We start from the raw sequence: 23,670 nt of genomic DNA, 5'->3' as shown, positions 1-23,670 counted from the left end.
TCACACCTGGGGTTTATTGTCACACCTGTGGTTTATTGTCACACCTGGGGGTTGATCGTCACACCTGGGTTTATTGTCACACCTGAGGGTTTATTGTCACACCTGGGGTTTATTGTCACACCTGAGGTTTACTGTCACACCTGGGGTTTACTGTCACACCTGGGGTTTATTGTCATACCTGAGGGTTTATTGTCACACCTGAGGTTTATTGTCACACCTGAGGTTTATTGTCACACCTGGGGTTTATTGTCACACCTGAGGTTTACTGTCACACCTGAGGGTTTATTGTCACACCTGAGGGTTTACTGTCACACCTGGGGTTTATTGTCACACCTGGGGTTTACTGTCACACCTGAGGGTTTACTGTCACACCTGGGGTTTATTGTCACACCTGGGGTTTATTGTCACACCTGAGGTTTATTGTCACACCTGGGGTTTATTGTCACACCTGAGGTTTACTGTCACACCTGAGGGTTTACTGTCACACCTGAGGTTTATTGTCACACCTGAGGACCTGAGGGTTTACTGTCACACCCTGAGGTTTATTGTCACACCTGAGGGTTTATTGTCACACCTGGGGTTTATTGTCACACCTGAGGTTTACTGTCACACCTGAGGGTTTACTGTCACACCTGGGGTTTATTGTCACACCCTGAGGTTTATTGTCACACCTGGGGTTTACTGTCACACCTGAGGTTTACTGTCACACCTGGAATTTATTGTCACACCTGGGGTTGATTGTCACACCTGAGAGTTCATTGTCACACCTGGGGTTTATTGTCACACCTGAGGGTTTATTGTCACACCTGGGGTTTATTGTCACACCTGGAATTTACTGTCACACCTGAGGGTTTATTGTCACACCTGAGGGTTTATTGTCACACCTGAGGTTGATTGTCACACCTGGGGTTTATTGTCACACCTGAGGGTTTATTGTCACACTGGGGTTTATTGTCACACCTGGGGTTGATTGTCACACCTGAGGGTTTGTATTGTCCACACCTGAGGTTTATCTGTCACACCTGAGGTTTATTGTCACACCTGAAGGGGTTTTATTGTCACACCTGAGGGTTTACTGTCACACCTGGGGTTTATTGTCACACCTGGGGTTTATTGTCACACCTGAGGGTTTACTGTCACACCTGGGGTTTATTGTCACACCTGGGGTTTATTGTCACACCTGGGGGTTTATTGTCACACCTGGGGTTTACTGTCACACCTGAGGGGTTTACTGTCACACCTGGGGTTTATTGTCACACCTGGGGTTGATTGTCACACCTGAGGGTTTATTGTCACACCTGAGGGTTTATTGTCACACCTGGGGTTTACTGTACACCTGGGGTTGATTGTCACACCTGGGGTTTATTGTCACACCTGACGGTTTATTGTCACACCTGGGGTTTATTGTCACACCTGAGGGTTTACTGTCACACCTGGGGTTTATTGTCACACCTGAGGGTTTACTGTCACACCTGGGGGTTTATTGTCACACCTGGGGTTTATTGTCACACCTGAGGGTTTACTGTCACACCTGGGGTTTATTGTCACACCTGGGGTTTATTGTCACACCTGGGGGTTTATTGTCACACCTGGGGTTTACTGTCACACCTGAGGGTTTACTGTCACACCTGGGGTTTATTGTCACACCTGGGGTTGATTGTCACACCTGAGGGTTTATTGTCACACCTGAGGGTTTATTGTCACACCTGGGGTTTACTGTACACCTGGGGTTGATTGTCACACCTGGGGTTTATTGTCACACCTGAGGGTTTATTGTCACACCTGGGGTTTATTGTCACACCTGAGGGTTTATTGTCACACCTGAGGGTTTATTGTCACACTGGGGTTTATTGTCACACCTGAGGGTTTACTGTCACACCTGGGGTTTACTGTCACACCTGAGGGTTTACTGTCACACCTGTGGTTGATCGTCACAACCTGGGGTTGATCGTCACACCTGAGGGTTTACTGTCACACCTGAGGGTTTATTGTCACACCTGGGGTTTATTGTCACACCTGAGGTTTTACTGTCACACCTGGCGTTTATTGTCACACCTGAGGGTTTATTGTCACACCTGGGGTTGATTGTCACACCTGAGGGTTTATTGTCACACCTGAGGGTTGATTGTCACACCTGAGGGTTGATTGTCACACCTGAGGGTTTACTGTCACACCTGGGGTTGATTGTCACACCTGAGGTTTACTGTCACACCTGAGGGTTTATTGTCACACCTGAGGGTTTATTGTCACACCTGAGGTTTATTGTCACACCTGAGGGTTTACTGTCACACCTGGGGTTGATCGTCACACCTGGGGTTGATTGTCACACCTGAGGGTTTACTGTCACACCTGAGGGTTTACTGTCACACCTGGGGTTGATTGTCACACCTGAGGTTTACTGTCACACCTGAGGGTTTACTGTCACACCTGAGGGTTTATTGTCACACCTGAGGGTTTATTGTCACACCTGGGGTTTACTGTCACACCTGGGGTTTATTGTCACACCTGGGGTTGATCGTCACACCTGAGGGTTTACTGTCACACCTGGGGTTTACTGTCACACCTGAGGGTTTATTGTCACACCTGGAATTTATTGTCACACCTGGGGTTTATTGTCACACCTGAGGGTTTATTGTCACACCTGAGGGTTTACTGTCACACCTGGGGTTTATTGTCACACCTGACGGTTTATTGTCACACCTGGGGTTTATTGTCACACCTGGAATTTACTGTCACACCTGGGGTTTACTGTCACACCTGAGGGTTTACTGTCACACCTGAGGGTTTATTGTCACACCTGGAATTTATTGTCACACCTGGGGTTTATTGTCACACCTGAGGGTTTATTGTCACACCTGGGGTTGATTGTCACACCTGAGGGTTTATTGTCACACCTGAGGTTTACTGTCACACCTGAGGGTTTACTGTCACACCTGGGGTTGATTGTCACACCTGAGGGTTTACTGTCACACCTGTGGTTTATTGTCACACCTGGGGTTTATTGTCACACCTGAGGGTTTATTGTCACACCTGGGGTTTATTGTCACACCTGGGGTTTATTGTCACACCTGAGGGTTTATTGTCACACCTGAGGGTTCATTGTCACACCTGAGGGTTTATTGTCACACCTGGGGTTTACTGTCACACCTGAGGGTTTATTGTCACACCTGGGGTTTACTGTCACACCTGGGGTTTATTGTCACACCTGAGGGTTTATTGTCACACCTGAGGGTTCATTGTCACACCTGAGGGTTCATTGTCACACCTGAGGGTTTATTGTCACACCTGGGGTTTACTGTCACACCTGGGGTTTATTGTCACACCTGGGGTTTATTGTCACACCTGGGGTTTACTGTCACACCTGGGGTTTACTGTCACACCTGGGGTTTATTGTCACACCTGGGGTTTACTGTCACACCTGAGGGTTTATTGTCACACCTGGGGTTTACTGTCACACCTGAGGGTTTACTGTCACACCTGGGGTTTACTGTCACACCTGGGGTTTATTGTCACACCTGTGGTTTACTGTCACACCTGAGGGTTTATTGTCACACCTGGGGTTGATTGTCACACCTGGGGTTGATTGTCACACCTGAGGGTTTATTGTCACACCTGGGGTTGATTGGCACACCTGGGGTTGATTGTCACACCTGAGGTTTATTGTCACACCTGGGGTTTACTGTCACACCTGGGGTTTACTGTCACACCTGGGGTTTATTGTCACACCTGGGGTTTACTGTCACACCTGGGGTTTATTGTCACCCCTGAGGGTTTACTGTCACACCTGTGGTTTATTGTCACACCTGAGGGTTTATTGTCACACCTGAGGTTTTACTGTCACACCTGAGGTTTTACTGTCACACCTGAGGGTTTATTGTCACACCTGAGGTTTTACTGTCACACCTGAGCCCGAGAGCGGGACAACCCAAAACTCCCTAAATCTTCCCCAAAACCTCCCCAAACTCTCAACCTTCATCACGAACCCCTTGCTGAGAAACCTCTCTCCATCTTCTCTTCTCCCCACCCCCCGGAGCATTTTGGGGTCCTGGAAGGGCAAAACTGGGGCGAAAAGCGCCAAATTCGGGTGTTTGAACAAAAATCCGTTACGGGAAAGGCGGGAAAAGCGCATGCTCAAGACCGAGGTGGACGTCGCGCATGCGCCATTACGACCCGTGCGGTCGCGCACGCGCGGTGAGCACCGCAGCCGTTAAGCGCCATCATCCGGGAACTGGCGGGCGCCATCTTTGTGGCGGGTGGAGGAGACGCGTCCAAAATGGCGGCTCCCAAGCGCCAGTAGCCGGCGCGGCTGGAGGGCTTTTCTTGGCTTTCAGCGCGGCGGCGGCGGCCCGGAGCGAGCGGCGGCGGCTGCGGAAAGCGGCGCCCGGGGTCGGCGGGCGGCGGGTAGCTACAGGTGCGGAGCGGCGGCGGAGCGGCTCGGAGAGCGGCGCATCCGGGTCCCGCGGCCGCCGCCATCTTGGGCCGCCGCGGAGCTGCGGGCTCCCACCTGCGCCATCTTGGGGCGCCGCATCGGGGCCGTCCCGGAGGGGGGACTAGAGGCGGGAGCGGCGGGGCCTGAGCGAAGAGCGCGGCGAGCGCCCAAAGCTCCGCTCCCGTCCCGGGCAGGCGCCGCCATCTTGTGCGCGCGGCGAGGAGGAGGAAGAGGAGGAGGAGGAGGAGGAAGATCCGGGCACCGGGCGGAGCCATCTTGGACCCCCCCCCCCCCCTTCCCGCAGCAGCGCGCCGCCATCTTGTGACCCCTCCCCCGCGCACCCGGGCACCGGCCGCTCCGCCGCCTTGGAGCCGCTGCGGTAGCGGAGCCGCACCCGGTAAGGGCGGAATGAAGCGGAGAGCGCCGGGAGGGAGGGTAGGGAGCGCGGGGACCCCGTGAAGGCCGACACCGAACATCGGTTCTGCCGGATGGCCGGCGCCATCTTGGGAGGGGACGTGCGGGGTGTCATGGCGGCGCCGTGCGCCGACATCCGGGTCCTTCCCCCACACCGCCCCCGGGGCGCCATCCTGGGAGGGGCCGCCGCATCCGGGTCCCGCGCGCCGCCATCTTGAGAGTCCGGGGGGGCGGGGGGGGGGGGGCGATGGTAGAGCCGGGGATCCCCGGCCCGTTTGAGTCGTTCGGATCCGCGGGGCCGTGAGGCCTGAGAGCGGCTCCGGCGTCCCGTTAACTCCGAGGGGCGGTGGGGAGAGCGGGGGGCGCCCCGGGGCAGGGGAAGAAGAAGAGGAGGAGGGGCCGCGGTTTGCGGAGGGGGCGGTACCCAAGGAGAGGCGGGGCGCCCAAGATGGCGGCGCCCATGGCGGGCTGAGCGCTCCGTACAGTGCTGCGCCGCGGGGGAAACGGGCCGCGCCGCCGGCAGCCAGGCCGTGGGGGATTCGGTGTGTGCGGGGGGACGAGGCCGGGAATGCCGGGGAGCGATTACGGGGCTGCGGGAAGGCCGGGAGGGGGCGGCACCGGAAGATGGCGGCGCTCTTGGGTGGGGGGGGGGAGGGCGAGGAGGGAAAACCGCGTAAAAGACGGGCTGGGGGGGGGGGGGGGGGGGGGGCGGCTCCTTTAAGAGGCGGTTGGAGTGGGCGTGGCCACGCCCTTCCGTGACCACACCCCCTCCGTTGGCGCCATGGCCGCGCCCCTTCAGGCGGCTCCGTACAGTCTCCCCCGCGCCCCTCCGGCGCTCGCCCCAGCCTCGCCGCTACCGGGCCCGACCCGGGGGCCACCGAGTTGGCGGTGAAACTCCTCCCGGTCCCCGTCCCAAAATGCCGCCGCCTCCTCCCGTCCCGCCCTGCCCACAATGTCTCCCCCCGTCCCTGGCCAAGATGGCGCCGCCCGGGTCCGGAGGGGGCGTGTCCGCGTTGGCCCCGCCCACTCCCGTCGCTTCCCGCCCACCCTCAGCGGCCGCCGGACACAGGCGCAAGATGGCGGCTCCCAGGGCGGCGTGAGGGGCCGCCGCCGCCGCGCTCCGCCCGCAGCCGCAGCCCCGCGCCGGGAGCCGCCGCAGCCGCACGACCCCCGGAACCGCCGCCGGGAATCGGGGAGCGGCCGCGGGCCGGGAGGGGGAGGCGGCCGCGGGGCCGCGGTGAGCGGGGGGGGGCGGCGGTGGGGGGGAGGAGGCGGCCGCCATTTTCCGCCCGGGCAGAGACAAGATGGCGGCGCGCAGGGGCCTGAGGGGGGGGGAGGGGGCGTGAGGGGAGGGGCAGAGCGGGGGGGGGGGGTTGGGTATTTTGGGGGGGGGGGCACGATCTGAGGGGGGATTTGGGGAGGGGGGAGATGAAATTGAGGGGGCGGTCACGGCCTGAGGGGGGAATTTGGGGGGGGGGGTGTTGAACTTGAGGGGGGAGAACGGCCTGAAGGGGGAATTTGGGGAGGGGGGTGGGGGTTGGGCACAGTCTGAGGGGATAATTTTGGGGGGGGGGGAGGGATGACAGTGGGAGGGGGCACGGCCTGAGGGGAAATTTGGGGTGAAGGGAGAGATGAAGCTTAAAGGAGGTAAATATTTGGAGGGGGGGGGGGATTGGGTGGTGGGGGGGGGTCGTCACGGTGAGAGGAGGGGTAATTAAGAGGAGACATAATGAAGGGAGTAATTAACGGGGAGGAATAAATGCTCCCCTCCCCCTCCAATGGACTCCTCCCCCATTGTCACACCCCCCGCTGTGGGGGGGGTAATTAACTCTTTCGGGGTAATTGCGGGGGGGGGGGTGTAATTAACATTCTACGCGGGATTTGGGGAGGGGGGCGTGTCAAGCCCTTGGCATATTTCGGGGGAGGGGTCGGAGGTGACCCTGGATATTTTTTGGGGGGGTGGGGGGCAGAAGGGGATTGACCCCCAGATTTGGGGACCCCCCCCCCACCAAGAGAGATGCAGTGAGGGGGGGGGTCCCTATGTCCAAACCCCTCTTTGGGTGGGGGGGATCAGTGTTTTTGGGGAGGGGGGGTGGTTTTGGGGGGTCCCCCACATCCAGACCCCCCCTGTCAGCGGGGTCTCAGGTCATTGCTCTGGGTTTTGGGGTGTCCAAACCCCAAAGGACAGGCAGCAGGGGTCAGGGGTCAGGTCATTTTTGGGGAGGGGGGGGGTTTTGGGGGGGGTCCCCCACATCCAGACCCCCCCTGTCAGCGGGGTCTCAGGTCATTGCTCTGGGTTTTGGGGTGTCCAAACCCCAAAGGACAGGCAGCAGGGGTGTGGTCAGGTCATTTTTGGGGGGGGGGGCTGGGTTTGGGGGTCCCCCACATCAAGACCCCCCCTGTCAGTGGGGTCTCAGGTCATTGCTCTGGGTTTTGGGGTGTCCAAACCCCAAAGGACAGGCAGCAGGGGTGTGGTCAGGTCATTTTTGGGGGGGGGGGCTGGGTTTGGGGGTCCCCCACATCAAGACCCCCCCTGTCAGTGGGGTCTCAGGTCATTGCTCTGGGTTTTGGGGTGTCCAAACCCCAAAGGACAGGCAGCAGGGGTGGGGTCAGGTCATTTTTTGGGGAGGGGGGTGGTTTCGGGGTGTCGCCCACATCTGAGTCCCCCCGTGCCCCCCAGGTCAGACAGTGAAGGGGGGGGGTCAGGTCACTGTGAGGGCTTTTTGGGGTGTCTCCCCCCACCCAGAAGAGGCAGCAGGGAGGTGTCGGGTCATTTTTGGGGTATCCCCCACCCCCTGACCATGCCCAGGACAGGCAGGTTGGGGGGGGTCAGTGTCATTTTAGGGGGGGGTGTCATTTCATTTTTGGGGTGCCAGTAAATTTTGGTGTTTTTTGGGGTGTCCCCCATATCTCACCCCGCCGTGTCCCCCCAGGACAGGCAGCGGGGGGGGTCAGTGTCATTGTGGGGGGGTGTCAGTTCATTTTAGGGATTTTCGGGGTGCCAGTAAATTTTTGGTGATTTTTGGGGTGTCCCCCATATCTGACCCCGCCGTGTCCCCCCAGGACAGGCAGCGGGGGGGGTCAGTGTCATTTTAGGGGGGGTGTCAGTTCATTTTTGGGGGTGCCAGTAAATTTTGGTGATTTTTGGGGTGTCACTCATATCTGACCCCGCTGTGTCCCCCCAGGACAGGCAGCGGGGGTGGGGGTGTCAATTCATTTTTGGGGTGCCAGTAAATTTTGGTGATTTTTGGGGTATCCCCCATATCTCACCCTGCCGTGTCCCCCCAGGACAGGCAGCGGGGGGGGTCAGTGTCATTGTGGGGGGGTGTCAGTTCATTTTTGGGGTGCCAGTAAATTTTGGTGATTTTTGGGGTGTCCCCCATATCTGACCCCGCCGTGTCCCCCCAGGACAGGCAGCAGTGGGGGGGTGTCAGTTCATTTTTGGGGTGTCAGTAAATTTTGGTGATTTTTGGGGTGTCCCCCATGTCTCACCCCCCCGTGTCCCCCCAGGACAGGCAGCGGGGGACGCATGGCAGGCCTGGGCGGGGGGGGGGTCCCCGCCGCGGGCCCCCCCGGGTCCCCCCGCGCTGCAGCCGCGCTGGAAGCGGGTGGTGGGCTGGGCCGGGCCCGTGCCCCGGCCCCGGCACGGCCACCGCGCCGTGGCCATCAAGGAGCTCATCGTGGTCTTCGGGGGGGGCAACGAGGGCATCGTGGACGAGCTGCACGTGTACAACACAGGTGGGGCACCTGGGGGGCACCTGGGGGGCACCTGAGGGTGTGGGGGGCACAGGGGTGGGATTTGGGGGGGAGCTGCAGGTGTACAACACAGGTGGGGCACCTGGGGGGCACCTGAGGGTGGGATTTGGGGAGGAGCTGCAGGTGTAGGGCACAGGTGGGGCACCTGGGGGACACCTGAGGGTGTGGGGGGCACCTGAGGGTGGGATTTGGGGAGGAGCAGCAGGTGTGGGGCACCTGGGGGGGCACCTGAGGGTGGGGGGGACACAGGGGTGGGACTGGGGAGGAGCTGCAGGTGTAGGGCACAGGTGGGGCACCTGAGGGTGTGGGGGGCTCAGGGGTGGGATTTGGGGGGGAGCTGCATGTGTAGAGCACAGGTGGGGCACCTGGGGGGCACCTGGGTGGGCACAGGGGTGGGAATGGGGCGGAGCTGCAGGTGTGGGGCACCTGGGGGGGCACCTGAGGGGGTACAGGGGTGGGGTTTGGGGAGGAGCTGCAGGTGTGGGGCACCTGGGGGGGCACCTGAGGGGGTACAGGGGTGGGATTTGGGGAGGAGCTGCAGGTGTAGAGCACAGGTGGGGCACCTGGGGGACACCTGAGGGTGGGATTTGGGGAGGAGCTGCAGGTGTGGGGCACCTGGGGGGGCACCTGAGGGTGGGGGGGACACAGGGGTGAGAATGGGGCGGAGCTGCAGGTGTGGGGCATCTGGGGGGGCACCTGGGGGGGCACCTGAGGGTGTGGGGGACACAGGGGTGGGACTGGGGAGGAGCTGCAGGTGTAGGGCACAGGTGGGGCATCTGAGGGTGTGGGGGGCTCAGGGGTGGGATTTGGGGGGGAGCTGCAGGTGTAGGGCACAGGTGGGGCACCTGGGGGGCACCTGGGTGGGCACAGGGGTGGGAATGGGGAGGAGCTGCAGGTGTAGGGCACAGGTGGGGCACCTGAGGGGGGCACCTGAGGGTGTGGGGGGCACAGGGGTGGGGTTTGGGGAGGAGCTGCAGGTGTCGAGCACAGGTGGGGCACCTGGGGGGCACCTGAGGGTGGGGGGGACACAGGGGTGGGAATGGGGCGGAGCTGCAGGTGTAGAGCACAGGTGGGGCACCTGGGGGGCACCTGAGGGTGGGGGGGACACAGGGGTGGGAATGGGGCGGAGCTGCAGGTGTAGAGCACAGGTGGGGCACCTGGGGGGCACCTGAGGGTGTGGGGGGCACAGGGGTGGGATTTGGGGAGGAGCTGCAGGTGTAGAGCACAGGTGGGGCACCTGGGGGGCACCTGAGGGGGGCACCTGAGGGTGTGGGGGGCACCTGAGGGTGGGAATGGGGCAGAGCTGCAGGTGTGGGACATCTGGGGGGGCACCTGAGGGTGTGGGGGACACAGGGGTGGGACTGGGGAGGAGCTGCAGGTGTAGGGCACAGGTGGGGCACCTGAGGGGCTACAGGGGGAGTGGGGGGTCCCCCCAGGGATGGGATTGGGGCTCATTCCTGGTGTCCCCCCGTGTCCCCGCAGCCACCAACCAGTGGTTCATCCCGGCCGTGCGGGGGGACATCCCCCCGGGCTGCGCCGCCTACGGCTTCGTGTGTGACGGCACGCGGCTGCTGGTGTTCGGGGGCATGGTGGAGTACGGCAAGTACAGCAACGACCTCTACGAGCTGCAGGTACCCCAGCACCTGGGGAACCCACCTGGGCACCTGGGGAGCACCTGGGGAACCCACCTGGGCACCTGGGGAACCCCCCTGGGCACCTGGGGAGCACCTGGGAACCCACCTGGGCACCTGGGGAATCCCCCTGACCACCTGGGGAACCCACCTGGGCACCTGGGGAATCCCCCTGAGCACCTGGGGAACCCACCTGGGCACCTGGGGAACCCACCTGAGCACCTGGGGATCACCTGGGGAGCACCTGGGGAACCCACCTGGGCACCTGGGGATCACCTGGGGAACCCACCTGGGCACCTGGGGAACCCACCTGGGCACCTGGGGATCACCTGGGGAACCCACCTGGGCACCTGGGGAACCCACCTGGGCACCTGGGGATCACCTGGGGAACCCCCCTGAGCACCTGGGGATCACCTGGGGAACCCCCCGAGCACCTGGAGAACCCACCTGAGCACCTGGGGAACCCCCCAAGCACCTGGGGAACCCCCCCCAAACCATAGGTGACCCCGTGGGACCCCCCCCCCCCCAAAATACCCTGGAGCCCTCCCCAGAACACGCCCCCGAACACCTGGGGACCCCCCCCAAAACACCTGAGGACCCCCTGGGACCACCCCAAAAGATTCCAGAACCCCCCCCCCACAAACCATGGGTAAACCCCTGGGACCCTCCCAAAAACTCCAGGACCCCCTCAGGAACCCCCTCAAACACCTGGGAGCCCCCCCAGACACCCTGGGACCCCCCCCCCCCAAAACACCTGGGACCCTCCCGAACACCCGGACCCCCCAGTTTTGGGGTCCCCCACATCCCCCTGGGTGCCCCCCAATCCCAGACCCCCTCCCCAAATCCCACACCCCCCCCCCCCCACCATTCCAGGCCTCCAGGTGGGAGTGGAAGCGGCTGAAGGCGAAGACCCCCAAAAATGGGCCCCCCCCTTGCCCCCGGCTGGGCCACAGCTTCTCCCTGGTGGGCAACAAGTGTTACCTGTTCGGGGGGCTGGCCAACGACAGCGAGGACCCCAAAAACAACATCCCCCGGTACGGGCCTCCCCAAAACCCAGGGGGCACCCCAAAACCTGGAGGGGTACCCCAAAACTTGGGGGGCACCCAAAAACCCCGGGAATCAATGTGGGGAGGGGGTTTGGGGCTGGTTTGGGGGCACACAGGGACTTTTGGGGGGTGTGGGGGTGAGCCTGAAACGTCGGGGTCATTTTTAGGGGGCACCCCAAAATCTGGGGGGGTACCCTAAAACCTGGGGGGCACCCAAAAACCCCGGGAATCAATGTGGGGAGGGGGCTTGGGGCTGGTTTGGGGGCACAGAGGGACTTTTGGGGGGTGTGGGGTGAGCCTGAAACATTGGGATCATTTTTAGGGGGCACCCCAAAACTTGGGGGGCACCCAAAAACCCCGGGAATCAATGTGGGGAGGGGGCTTGGGGCTGGTTTGGGGGGCACACAGCGACTTTTCGGGGGTGTGGGGGTGAGCCTGAAACATTTGGGGACATTTTTAGGGGGCACCCCAAAACCGGGGGGGTACCCCAAAACTTGGGGGGCACCCAAAACCCCCGGGAATCAATGTGGGGAGGGGGCTTGGGGCTGGTTTAGGGGCATAGAGGGAGTTTTGGGGGGTGTGGGGTGAGCCTGAAACATGGGGGTAATTTTTAGGGGGCACCCCAAAACTTGGGGGGCACCCAAAAACCCTGGGAATCAATGTGGGGAGGGGGCTTGGGGCTGGTTTGGGGGGTACACAGGGACTTTTGGGGGGTGTGGGGGTGAGCCTGAAACGTCGGGGTCATTTTTAGGGGGCACCCCAAAATCTGGGGGGCACCCCAAAACCTGGGGGGCACCCAAAAACCCTGGGAATCAATGTGGGGAGGGGGCTTGGGGCTGGTTTGGGGGGCACACAGCGACTTTTTGGGGGTGTGGGGGTGAGCCTGAAACATTTGGGGACATTTTTAGGGGGCACCCCAAAACGTGGGGGACACCCAAAAACCCCGGGAATCAATGTGGGGAGGGGGCTTGGGGCTGGTTTGGGGGCACACAGGGACTTTTGGGGGGTGTGGGGTGAGCCTGAAATATTGGGGTCATTTTTAGGGGGCACCCCAAAATCTGGGGGGGTACCCCAAAACTTGGGGGGCACCCAAAAACCCCAGGAATCAATGTGGGGAGGGGGCTTGGGGCTGGTTTGGGGGTACACGGAGACTTTTGGGGGGTGTGGGGGTGAGCCTGAAACATTTGGGGTCATTTTTAGGGGGGCACCCCAAAATCTGGGGGGGTACCCCAAAACCTGGGGGGCACCCAAAAACCCTGGGAATCAATGTGGGGAGGGGGCTTGGGGCTTGTTTGGGGGTACACAGGGACTTTTGGGGGGCGTGGGGTGAGCCTGAAACATTTGGGGTCATTTTTAGGGGGCACCCCAAAATCTGGGGGGGTACCCCAAAACTTGGGGGGCACCCAAAAACCCCGGGAATCAATGTGGGGAGGGGGCTTGGGACTGGTTTGGGGGTACACAGGGAATTTTGGGGGGTGTGGGGTGAGCCTGAAACATTGGGGTCATTTTTAGGGGGCACCCCAAAACTTGGGGGGCACCCAAAAACCCCGGGAATCAATGTGGGGAGGGGGCTTGGGGCTGGTTTGGGGGTACACAGGGAATTTTGGGGGGTGTGGGGGTGAGCCTGAAACATTTGGGGTCATTTTTAGGGGGGCACAGGGACCCTTGTGGGGCCACACAGGTGACCCCAAAACCCTGGGAGTTACGGGGAGGGCAGGGGGACACCCCAAAACCCCGGGAATAGGGTTGGGATGGGGGGACTTGGAGACATTTCCTATTTTTGGGGGACACCGGCGTGACCCTAAAACATTGGGGTCATCTTTGGGGGGGATTCAGGGGTCCCCGGCGGGGGCGCAGGTGAAACTGGCACGGTTTTGGGTGAATTTTAGGGGTTTTAAGGACTCTTTTAGGGGTGTCCCGTGTCCCCAAACAGCATTTTAGGGCGGGGTCCCACATTCCCAAACCCCCTTTTGGGATTTTTTTGGGGTCTCCTGAATTTCTGAACCACTTGCACATGTGGACACAGGTGTTTTTGGGGCCATCCTCGGTGCATTTTATGGGATTTAAGGGATCTTTCAGGGCAATCCCATATCCTTGGCCACCCTTTTAGGACAGTCCCACATTTCCAAACACATTTTTAGGATTTTTTTGGTGTCTCCTGAATTTCTGAACCACTTGCACATGTGGGCACAGGTGTTTTTGGGGCCATCCTGGGTGCATTTTATGGGATTTAAGGACTTTTTTAGGGCAATCCCATATCCCTGGCCACCCTTTTAGGTCATTCCCACATACCCAAACCCCCTTTTGGGATTTTTTTGGGGTGTCCAGATCTTCTCAATCCCCTCCCCAGATATCTGCACACATGCACACAGGTATTTTTGGGGCCATCCCGAGTGCATATTATGGGATTTATGGACCTTTTAGAATCCCATATCCCCAACCACCCTTTTAGGATTTTTAATGGGATCTCCTGACCCCAATATCCCTTTCCTCAGGTACCTGAACGACCTCTACGTGCTGGAGCTGCGCCCGGGCTCGGGGGTGCTGGCCTGGGACATCCCCATCACTTACGGGGTGCTGCCCCCTCCCCGGGAATCCCACACGGCCGTGGTGTACACGGAGCGCGACGGGCGGCGCTCGCGCCTCGTCATCTACGGGGGCATGAGCGGCTGCAGGCTGGGGGATTTGTGGACGCTGGACATCGGTACGGGGGGGTTTTGGGGGAGTTTTGGGGTTTTTTATGGGTTCTGTGGGGTTTTTGTGGGGTTTGGAGGGGATTTGGGGTTGAGGGAGTGAGGGATAGTGGGGGACATTGGGGCGTTTCCGGGGGCATGAGCGGCTGCAGGCTGGGGGGTTTGTGGACCCTGGACATCGGTACGGGGGGGTTTTGGGGGAGTTTTGGGGTTTTTAAGGGTTTTTTGGGGAAGTTTTGGGGTTTTTAATGGATTCTGTGGGGTTTTTGTGGGGTTTGAAGGGGATTTGGGGTTGAGGGAGGGAGGGATAGTGAGGGACATGGGGGCGTCTACGGGGGCGTGAGCGGCTGCTGGCTGGGGGATTTGTGGACCCTCAATATCAGTATGGGGAGATTTTGGGGGGTTTTGTGTTTTTTTATGGTTTTTTGTAGGGTTTTTAGGGGATTTGGGTGTTTTTAGGGAGTTTAGGATCTGGGGGGCTCAGAGGACACAAGGGGTGTCAGGGGAATGGGGCATCTGTGGGGCCATGAGCGGCTGCAGGCTGGGGGATTTGTGGACCCTGGACATCGGTATTGGGGATTTTGGGGGAGTTTTGGGGGTTTTAAGGGGTTTTGGGGGAGTTTTGGGGTTTTTAATGGATTCTGTGGGTTTTTTGTGGGGTTTGGAGGGGATTTGGGGTTGAGGGAGTGAGGGACAGTGAGGGACATTGGGGTGTTTACGGGGGCGTGAGCGGCTGCAGGCTGGGGGATTTGTGGACGCTGGACATCGGTACGGGGGGGGTTTTGGGGGAGTTTTGGGGTTTTTAATGGATTCTGTGGGGTTTTTGTGGGGTTTGGAGGGGATTGGAGGGATTTTGGGGTCAGGGGAATGGGGGTTCCTGGGGGATATCGTCATCTCCGGGGCCATGAGTAGCTACAGGCTGGGGGATTTGTGGACCCTGGACATCGGTATGGGGGATTTTGGGGGACTTCTGGGCTTTTTAAGGGGTTTTGGGGGAGTTTTGGGTTTTTTGGGGGGTTTGGAGGGGATTTGAGGGATTTTGGGGTCAGGGGAATGAGGGTTCCTGGGGATATCGTCATCTCCGGGGCCATGAGCGGCTGCAGGCTATGGGATTTGTGGACCCTGGACATTGGTATTGGGGATTTTGGGGGACTTCTGGGCTTTTTAAGGGGTTTTGGGGGAGTTTTGGGTTTTTTGTGGGGTTTGGAGGGGATTTGAGGGATTTTGGGGTCAGGGGAATGGGGGTTCCTGGGGGATATCCTCATCTCCGGCGCCATGATCGGCTGCAGGCTGGGGGATTTGTGGACCCTGAACATCGGTATTGGGGATTTTGGGGGGAGTTTTGGGGTTTTTAAGGGGTTTTGTGGGGTTTTTGTGGGATTTGGAGGGGATTTGAGGGATTTTGGGGTCAGGGGAATGAGGGTTCCAGGGGGAATATCGTCATCTGTGGGGCCATGAGTGGCTGCAGGCTGGGGGATTTGTGGACCCTGGACATCGGTACGGGGGGGTTTTGGAGGAGTTTTGGGGTTTTTAAGGGTTTTTTGGGGAAGTTTTGGGGTTTTTAATGGATTCTGTGGGGGTTTTGTGGGGTTTGGAGGGGATTTGGGGTTGAGGGAGTGAGGGATAGTGAGGGACATGGGGGCGTCTACGGGGGCGTGAGCGGCTGCAGGCTGGGGGATTTGTGGACCCTGGACATCGGTACGGGGGGGTTTTGGGGGAGTTTTGGGGTTTTTAATGGATTCTGTGGGGTTTTTGTGGGGTTTTTAATGGATTCTGTGGGGTTTTTGTGGTGTTTGGAGGGGATTTGAGGGATTTTGGGGTCAGGGGAATGGGGGTTCCTGGGGGATATCGTCATCTACGGAGGCATGAGCGGCTGCAGGCTGGGGGATTTGTGGACCCTGGACATCGGTATGGGGGATTTTGGGGGACTTCTGGGCTTTTTAAGGGGTTTTGGGGGAGTTTTGGGTTTTTTGTGGGGTTTGGAGGGGATTTGAGGGATTTTGGGGTCAGGGGAATGAGGGTTCCTGGGGGAATATCGTCATCTGTGGGGCCATGAGCGGCTGCAGGCTGGGGGATTTGTGGACGCTGGACATCGGTACGGGGGGGGTTTTGGGGGAGTTTTGGGGTATTAAGGGGTTTTGTGGGGTTTTTGTGGGGTTTGGAGGGGATTTGGGGTTGAGGGAGTGAGGGATAGTGAGGGACATGGGGGCGTCTACGGGGACGTGAGCGGCTGCAGGCTGGGGGATTTGTGGACCCTGGACATCGGTACGGGGGGATTTTGGGGGAGTTTTGGGGTTTTTAAGGGGTTTTGGGGGAGTTTTGGGGTTTTTAAGGGGTTTTGTGGGGTTTTTGTGGGGTTTGGAGGGGATTTGAGGGATTTTGGGGTCAGGGGAATGAGGGTTCCTGGGGGATATCGTCATCTGTGGGGCCGTGAGCGGCTGCAGGCTGGGGGATTTGTGGACCCAGGACATCGGTACGGGGGGGTTTTGGGGGAGTTTTGGTGTTTTTAAGGGGTTTTGGGGGAGTTTTGGGGTTTTTAATGAATTTTGTGGGGTTTGGAGGGGATTTGGGGTTGAGGGAATGAGGGATAGTGAGGGACATTGGGGTGTTTCCGGGGGCGTGAGCGGCTGCAGGCTGGGGGATTTGTGCACCCTGGACATCGGTATTGGGGGTTTTGGGGGAAATTTTGGGTTTTTAAGGGGTTTTGGGGGACTTTTTGGGTTTTTAATGGATTCTGTGGGGTTTTTGTGGGGTTTGGAGGGGATTTGAGGGATTTTGGGGTCAGGGGAATGGGGGTTCCTGGGGGATATCGTCATCTCCGGGGCCATGAGCGGCTGCAGGCTGGGGGATTAGTGGACCCTGGACATCGGTACGGGGGGGGTTTTGGGGGACTTTTGGGGTTTTTAAGGGGTTTTGGGGTTTTTAATGGATTTTGTGGGGTTTGGAGGGGATTTGAGGGATTTTGGGGTCAGGGGAACGGAGGTTACTGGGGGATATTGTCATCTCCGGGGCCGTGAGCGGCTGCAGGCTGGGGGATTTGTGGACCCAGGACATCGGTACGGGGGGGTTTGGGGTTTTTGGGGTTCTTTTTGGGGGATTTGGGGGGTTTTTAGGGAATTTGGGATCTGGAGGACTCAGGTCATTGGAGGGCAGTGAGGGACACCGGGGGTGTTGGTGTCTGTGGGGTGTGAGTCGCTGTTTCTTTGCATTTTCGGTGGTTTTGGGGCAGTTCCCTCGCATTTTGGGGTCGTTTCCTCACATTTTGGATTAATTTCTTCAAATCCTGAGTGACCCTGGGGTCGTTTCCTCACATTTTTAATTAATTTCTTCACATTCTGTGTGATTTTGGGTCCTTTTCCTCACATTTTGGTGCCATTTCCTCACATTTTTGGGCCATTTCCTCACCTTTTGGGGTCGTTTCCTCACATTTTGGGGTCGTTTCCTCACATTTTTGGGTCGTTTCCTCACATTTTTGGTCATTTCCTCACCTTTTGGGGTCATTTCCTCACATTTTGGGTCATTTCCTCATGTTTTGGGGCCGTTTCCTCACTTTTTGCGGTCATTTCCTCACTTTTTGGGGTCGTTTCCTCACATTTTGGGTCATTTCCTCACATTTTGGAGTCGTTTCCTCACATTTTGGGTCAATTTCCTCACGTTTTGGGGTCGTTTCCTCACATTTTGGGGTCATTTCCTCACGTTTTGCGGTCATTTCCTCACCTTTTGGGGTCGTTTCCTCACATTTTGGGGTCATTTCCTCACGTTTTGGGGTCGTTTCCTCACATTTAGGTCAATTTCCTCACATTTTGGGGTCGTTGCCTCACATTTTGGGGTCGTTGCCTCACATTCTGGGGTCGTTTCCTCACGTTTTGGGGTCATTTCCTCACATTTTGGGGCTTTTCAGAGACGCTGACCTGGAACAAGCCGAGCCTGAGTGGGGTCGCTCCCCTCCCCCGCAGCCTCCATTCGGCCACCACCATCGGCAACAAGTGAGTCTGGGGGCGACCCCCCCCCCCCCAAAAAAAAACCCCAAAATCCCCCCCTGACCCCTCCTTTGTCCTGGGGGGTCCCTCTGTGTCCCTGTCCCCACCCCGGGGGGGGGTTGGGTCCTTAGGGGGGTGTTTGGGTTTATTTTAATTTTTTAATTAATATGGGTGATCTAATTATTCCCCCAAAGATGAAAATTTTGGGTTGGGGGTCTCTGGGTGTCCCTCTGACCCCCCCCCCCCCCCCCAAGGAGGGACATTTTTGGGGGGTGGGTGCCCCTATGACCTCCCACCCCAGGAGGGACATTTTGGGGTCTGGGTGTCTCGGTGATCTTTGTGACCCCCCCTGTGGACCCCCCAGGGCTGTGCAGATTTTTGGGGTGGGGGTCCCTGGGTGTCCCCCCGAGCCCCCTGACCCCTCCCTGACCTCTGCCCTCCCCCCCCATCCCCCAGGATGTACGTTTTTGGGGGGTGGGTGCCCCTGGTGATGGATGACGTGAAGGTGGCGACGCACGAGAAGGAGTGGAAGTGCACCAATACCTTGGCCTGCCTGAACCTGGGTGAGGAGGGGGCTTGGGACCCCCAAAACTGACCCCAAATCCACCCTAAAACCCACCCTGAACCCCCAAAACTGAACCTGGGTGAGGAGGGGGCTTGGGACCCCCAAACCCACCCCTAATCCACCCTGAACCCCCAAACCTGAACCTGGGTGAGGAGGGGGCTTGGGACCCCCAAAACTGACCCAAAACCCACCCTGAACCCCCAAACCTGAACCTGGGTGAGGAGGGGGCTTGGGACCCCCAAAACTGACCCAAAACACACCCTGGACCCCCAAACCTGAGCCTGGGTGAGGAAGGGGCTTGGGACCCCTAAACCCACCCCAAATCCACCCAAAACACACCCTGAACCCCCAAACCTGAGCCTGGGTGAGGAGGGGGCTTGGGACCCCCAGACCCACCCCAAATGCACCCTAAAACCCACCCTGAACCCCCAAACCTGAACCTGGGTGAGGAGGGGGCTTGGGACCCCCAAAACTGACCCAAAACCCACCCTGAACCCCCAAACCTGAGCCTGGGTGAGGAGGGGGCTTGGGACCCCCCTAACTCACCCCAAATCTTTTCTGGTACCCCCAAAACTGACCCCAAATCCACCCCAAAACCCCTGAACACCTCCCCAAACCCTTCCCCAAATCCCCCCAAACCTCACTCTGAGCCCCCTCAAATCCCCCCAAATCCCTCCCTGAACCCCCTTAACCCTTCCCCAAATCCCCCCAAACCCCTCCATGAGCCCCCCAAACCCCCCATGAGCCCCCCAAACCCCGCTGTGACCCCCCAAAACCCTCTGTGACCCCTCCCAGACCTCTCCCAAACCCCTCTGTGACCCCCCAAACTCCACTTTGAGCCCCCCAACCCCCCTGTGACCCCCCAAACCCTGGTGTGACCCCCCCCCAAACCCTACTCTGAGCTCCCCAAACCCCTCTGTCACCCCCCAAACCCCTCTGTGACCCCCCAAACCCTACTCTGAGCCCCCCAAACCCCTCTGAGCCCCCCCAAACCCCTCTGTGATCCCTCCTAAACCCCACTTTGAGCCTTCTGTGACCCCCCCCAACCCCTCTGGGACCCCCAAACCCCCCCCCAGTTCCCCCCAAACCCCTCTGTGACCCCTCCCAAACCCCACTTTGAGCCCCCTGTGACCCCCCCAAACCCCACTTTGAGCCCCCCAAACCTATCTGAGCCCCCCCAATCCCCTCTGAGCCCCCCCAAACCCCTCCTGTGACCCCCCAAACCCCTCTGTGACCCCCCAAACCCCACTTTGAGCCCCCCCAAACCCCTCCTGTGACCCCCCAAACCCCTCTGTGACCCCCCAAACCCCACTTTGAGCCCCCTCAAACCCCTCTGTGACCCCCCAAACCCCTCTGTGACCCCTCCAAACCCCACTTTGAGCCCCCCCAAACCCCTCTGTGACCCCTCCAAACCCCACTTTGAGCCCCCCAAACCCCTCTGTGACCCCCCCAAACCCTTCTCTGACCCCCCAAACCCCACTTTGAGCCCCCCAAACCCCTCTGTGACCCCCCCAAACCCTTCTCTGACCCCCCAAACCCCACTTTGAGCCCCCCAAACCCCTCTGTGACCCCCCCAAACCCCACTTTGAGCCCCCCAAACTCCTCTGTGACCCCTCCCAAACCCCTCTGAGCCCCCCCAAACCCCTCTGAGCCCCCCCAAACCCCTCTGTGACCCCCCAAACCCCACTTTGAGCCCCCTCAAACCCCACTTTGAGCCCCCCAAACTCCTCTGTGACCCCCCAAACCCCTCTGTGACCCCCCCAAACCCCACTTTGAGCCCCCTGTGACCCCCTAAACCCCTCTGAGCTCCCCCAAACCCCTCTGTGACCCCCCCAAACCCTTCTCTGACCCCCCAAACCCCACTTTGAGCCCCCCAAACCCCTCTGTGACCCCCCAAACCCCACTTTGAGCCCCCCAAACTCCTCTGTGACCCCTCCCAAACCCCTCTGAGCCCCCCCAAACCCCTCTGTGACCCCCCAAACCCCTCTGTGACCCCCCAAACCCCACTTTGAGCCCCCTCAAACCCCACTTTGAGCCCCCCAAACTCCTCTGTGACCCCCCAAACCCCTCTGTGACCCCCCCAAACCCCACTTTGAGCCCCCTGTGACCCCCTAAACCCCTCTGAGCTCCCCCAAACCCCTCCCCAGTTCCCCCAAACCCCTCTGAGCCCCCGAAACCCCACTTTGAGCCCCCCCAAACCCCTCTGTGACCCCCCCCGTGCCCCCCCAGACTCGATGGCCTGGGAGCCCTTGGTGCTGGAGACGCTGGAGGACAACGTGCCGCGGGCTCGTGCCGGGCACTGCGCCGTGGCCATCGCCACCCGCCTCTACATCTGGAGCGGCCGCGACGGCTACCGCAAGGCCTGGAACAACCAGGTGTGCTGCAAGGACCTGTGGTACCTGGAGACAGGTGAGGCTGGGGGGGCTCGGGGGGCTCAGGGGGGCTGCAAGGACCTGGGGGGCTGCAGGGACGTGGGGGGGCTCAGGTGTGCTGCAAGGCCTGGAACAACCAGGTGTGCTGCAAGGACCTGTGGTACCTGGAGACAGGTGAGTCTGGGGGGCTGCAAGGACCTGTGGTACCTGGAGACAGGTGAGTCTGGGGGGCTGCAAGGACCTGTGGTACCTGGAGACAGGTGAGTCTGGGGGGCTGCAAGGACCTGTGGTACCTGGAGACAGGTGAGTCTGGGGGGCTTGGGGGGCTCAGGGGGGCTGCAAGGACCTGTGGTACCTGGAGACAGGTGAGTTTGGGGGGTCTCAGGTGTGCTGCAAGGACCCGTGGTACCTGGAGACAGGTGAGTCTGGGAGGGCTTGGGGGGCTCAGGGGGGCTGCAAGGCCTGGATCAGGTGTGCTGCAAGGACCTGTGGTACCTGGACACAGGTGAGTTTGGGGGGTCTCAGGTGTGCTGCAAGGACCTGTGGTACCTGGAGACAGGTGAGTCTGGACCTGAGGGGCTGCAAGGACCTGTGGTACCTGGAGACAGGTGAGTCTGGGAGGGCTTGGGGGGCTCAGGGGGGCTGCAAGGCCTGGAACAACCAGGTGTGCTGCAAGGACCTGTGGTACCTGGAGACAGGTGAGTCTGGGAGGGCTTGGGGGGCTCAGGGGGGCTGCAAGGCCTGGAACAACCAGGTGTGCTGCAAGGACCTGTGGTACCTGGAGACAGGTGAGTCTGGGGGGTCTCAGGTGTGCTGCAAGGACCCGTGGTACTTGGAGACAGGTGAGTCTGGGAGGGCTTGGGTGGCTCAGGGGGGCTGCAAGGACCTGTGGGGCTGCAAGGACGTGGGGGGGCTCAGGTGTGCTGCAAGGCCTGGAACAACCAGGTGTGCTGCAAGGACCTGTGGTACCTGGAGACAGGTGAGTTTGGGGGGTCTCAGGTGTGCTGCAAGGACCCGTGGTACCTGGAGACAGGTGAGTCTGGGGGGGCTGCAAGGACATGGGGGGGCTAAGGGGGGGCTGCAAGGACACCTGTGGTACCTGGAGACAGGTGAGTCGGCGGGCTGGGGGGTCCCAGATGTGCTGCAACACAGGTGTGATAGGTATAACCCAGGTGTAACACAGTGTGGTATGAATGCTGCAGGTGTACCCGGGAGTTCCATAGGTGTAAGGCAGGTGTAGCCAGGTGTACCAACCTGTACTCGTACGTATCCAGGTGTGATATGAGTGGTACAGGTGTACCCAGGTGTACCCAGGTGTACCCAGCTGTGATATGAGTGGTACAGGTGTACCCAGCTGTACCCAGCTGTGATACGAGCGGTACAGCTGTACCCACCTGTACCCCAGGTGTACTCACCTGTCCCCTGTCCCCGCAGAGCGCCCGCCCGCCCCGGGCCGCGTGCAGCTGGTGCGCGCCAACACCACGTCGCTGGAGGTGAGCTGGGGCGCGGTGCCCACGGCCGACTCGTACCTGCTGCAGCTGCAGAAGTACGAGCTGCCCGCCGCGCCCCGCGCCGCCGCCCGTGCCCTCGGTGCCCGCCAACCCCCCCAAGAGCCCCGCGCCCGCCGCGCCCGCGCCGCCGCCCGCGCCCCCCGCCCTGCCCCAGCTGGGGGGCGTGGGGCTCACCCTGCTGCCGCCGCCCGCCGCGCCCCCCAACCCGCCCGGCGTCGCCGCCGCCGCGGGGACGGCGGGGACGGGCGGCGGCGGCAGCGCCGCCGGGGGGGTGGCGGCGGTGGCGGCGGCCGCGGGCGGGGCCGGGGGGGCGGTGGCCGCGCCCCCCGGTGCCACCTTGCAGGTGCTGCCGGCCGCGGGCGGGGCGGCCACAGCGGCCAGCGGAGCGGCCACGGCGGGGAGGGCACCTGGTGAGTGTGGGGAGGGGGTGTTGGGGACATTTGGGGATACCTGGGGACATGGGGTGTGGGGACATGACAGGACATTGGGGACATGGGGACGTGATAGGACATTGGGGACATGGGGACATGACAGGATGTTGGGGACATGGGGACGTGATAGGACATTGGGGACATGGGGACATGACAGCATGTTGGGGACATGGGGACATGATAGGACATTGGGGACATGGCAGGGGAAGAGATGGGGACATGACATTGAGGACATTGGGGACATGGGGACATGACAGGGGAAGAGATGAGGACATGACATTGGGGACATTGGCAGGACATGACGGGACATTGGGGACATGGCAGGGGAAGAGATGGGGACATGACATTGGGGACATGGGGGACACGACAGGACATTGGGGACATGGGGACACGATAGGACATTGGGGACGTGGGGATGTGATAGGACATTGGGGACGTGGCAGGGGCAGAGATGGAGACATGACATTGAGGACATTGGCAGGACATGGGGACATGGCAGGGGAAGAGATGGGGACATGACATTGGGGACACGGGGACATGACAGGACATTGGGGACATGGGGACATTGGGGACATGGGGATGTGATAGGACATTGGGGACAGGGTAGGGGAAGAGATGAGGACATGACGGGACATTGGGGACATTGGGGACAGGGCAGGGGAAGAGATGAGGATGTGACACTGGGGACATTGGGGACAGTGGCGACATGGCAGGGGACCAGATGGGGACATTGGGGACACGGGGACATGGCAGGACATTGGGGACATGGGGACATTGGGGACATGGGGATGTGATAGGACATTGGGGACAGGGCAGGGGCAGAGATGAGGACATGACATTGG

General features: G+C 60.2%; 1 protein-coding gene across 1 annotated transcript in view; it reads left to right on the top strand.

The window, feature by feature from the left end:
- Positions 1-4,228: 4,228 nt before the first annotated feature.
- The window catches only part of LOC137466895 (host cell factor 1-like), a 33,254-nt gene continuing 13,812 nt past the window's right edge, over positions 4,229-23,670 (top strand). The window contains 11 exon segments of the mRNA XM_068178512.1: positions 4,229-4,411; positions 4,624-4,826; positions 8,354-8,581; positions 10,082-10,230; positions 11,104-11,264; positions 13,772-13,980; positions 17,871-17,955; positions 18,406-18,512; positions 20,744-20,923; positions 22,321-22,450; positions 22,452-22,807. Coding sequence (XP_068034613.1) covers positions 10,186-10,230; positions 11,104-11,264; positions 13,772-13,980; positions 17,871-17,955; positions 18,406-18,512; positions 20,744-20,923; positions 22,321-22,450; positions 22,452-22,807 — 1,273 coding nt within the window. The 5' untranslated portion in view covers positions 4,229-4,411; positions 4,624-4,826; positions 8,354-8,581; positions 10,082-10,185.

This window comes from Anomalospiza imberbis, unplaced genomic scaffold, assembly GCF_031753505.1.
Source record: "Anomalospiza imberbis isolate Cuckoo-Finch-1a 21T00152 unplaced genomic scaffold, ASM3175350v1 scaffold_465, whole genome shotgun sequence".
NCBI lineage: Eukaryota > Metazoa > Chordata > Aves > Passeriformes > Viduidae > Anomalospiza > Anomalospiza imberbis.
The sequence above is the reverse complement of the archived record's forward strand: the minus strand, read 5'-3'. Positions and strand labels throughout refer to the sequence as shown.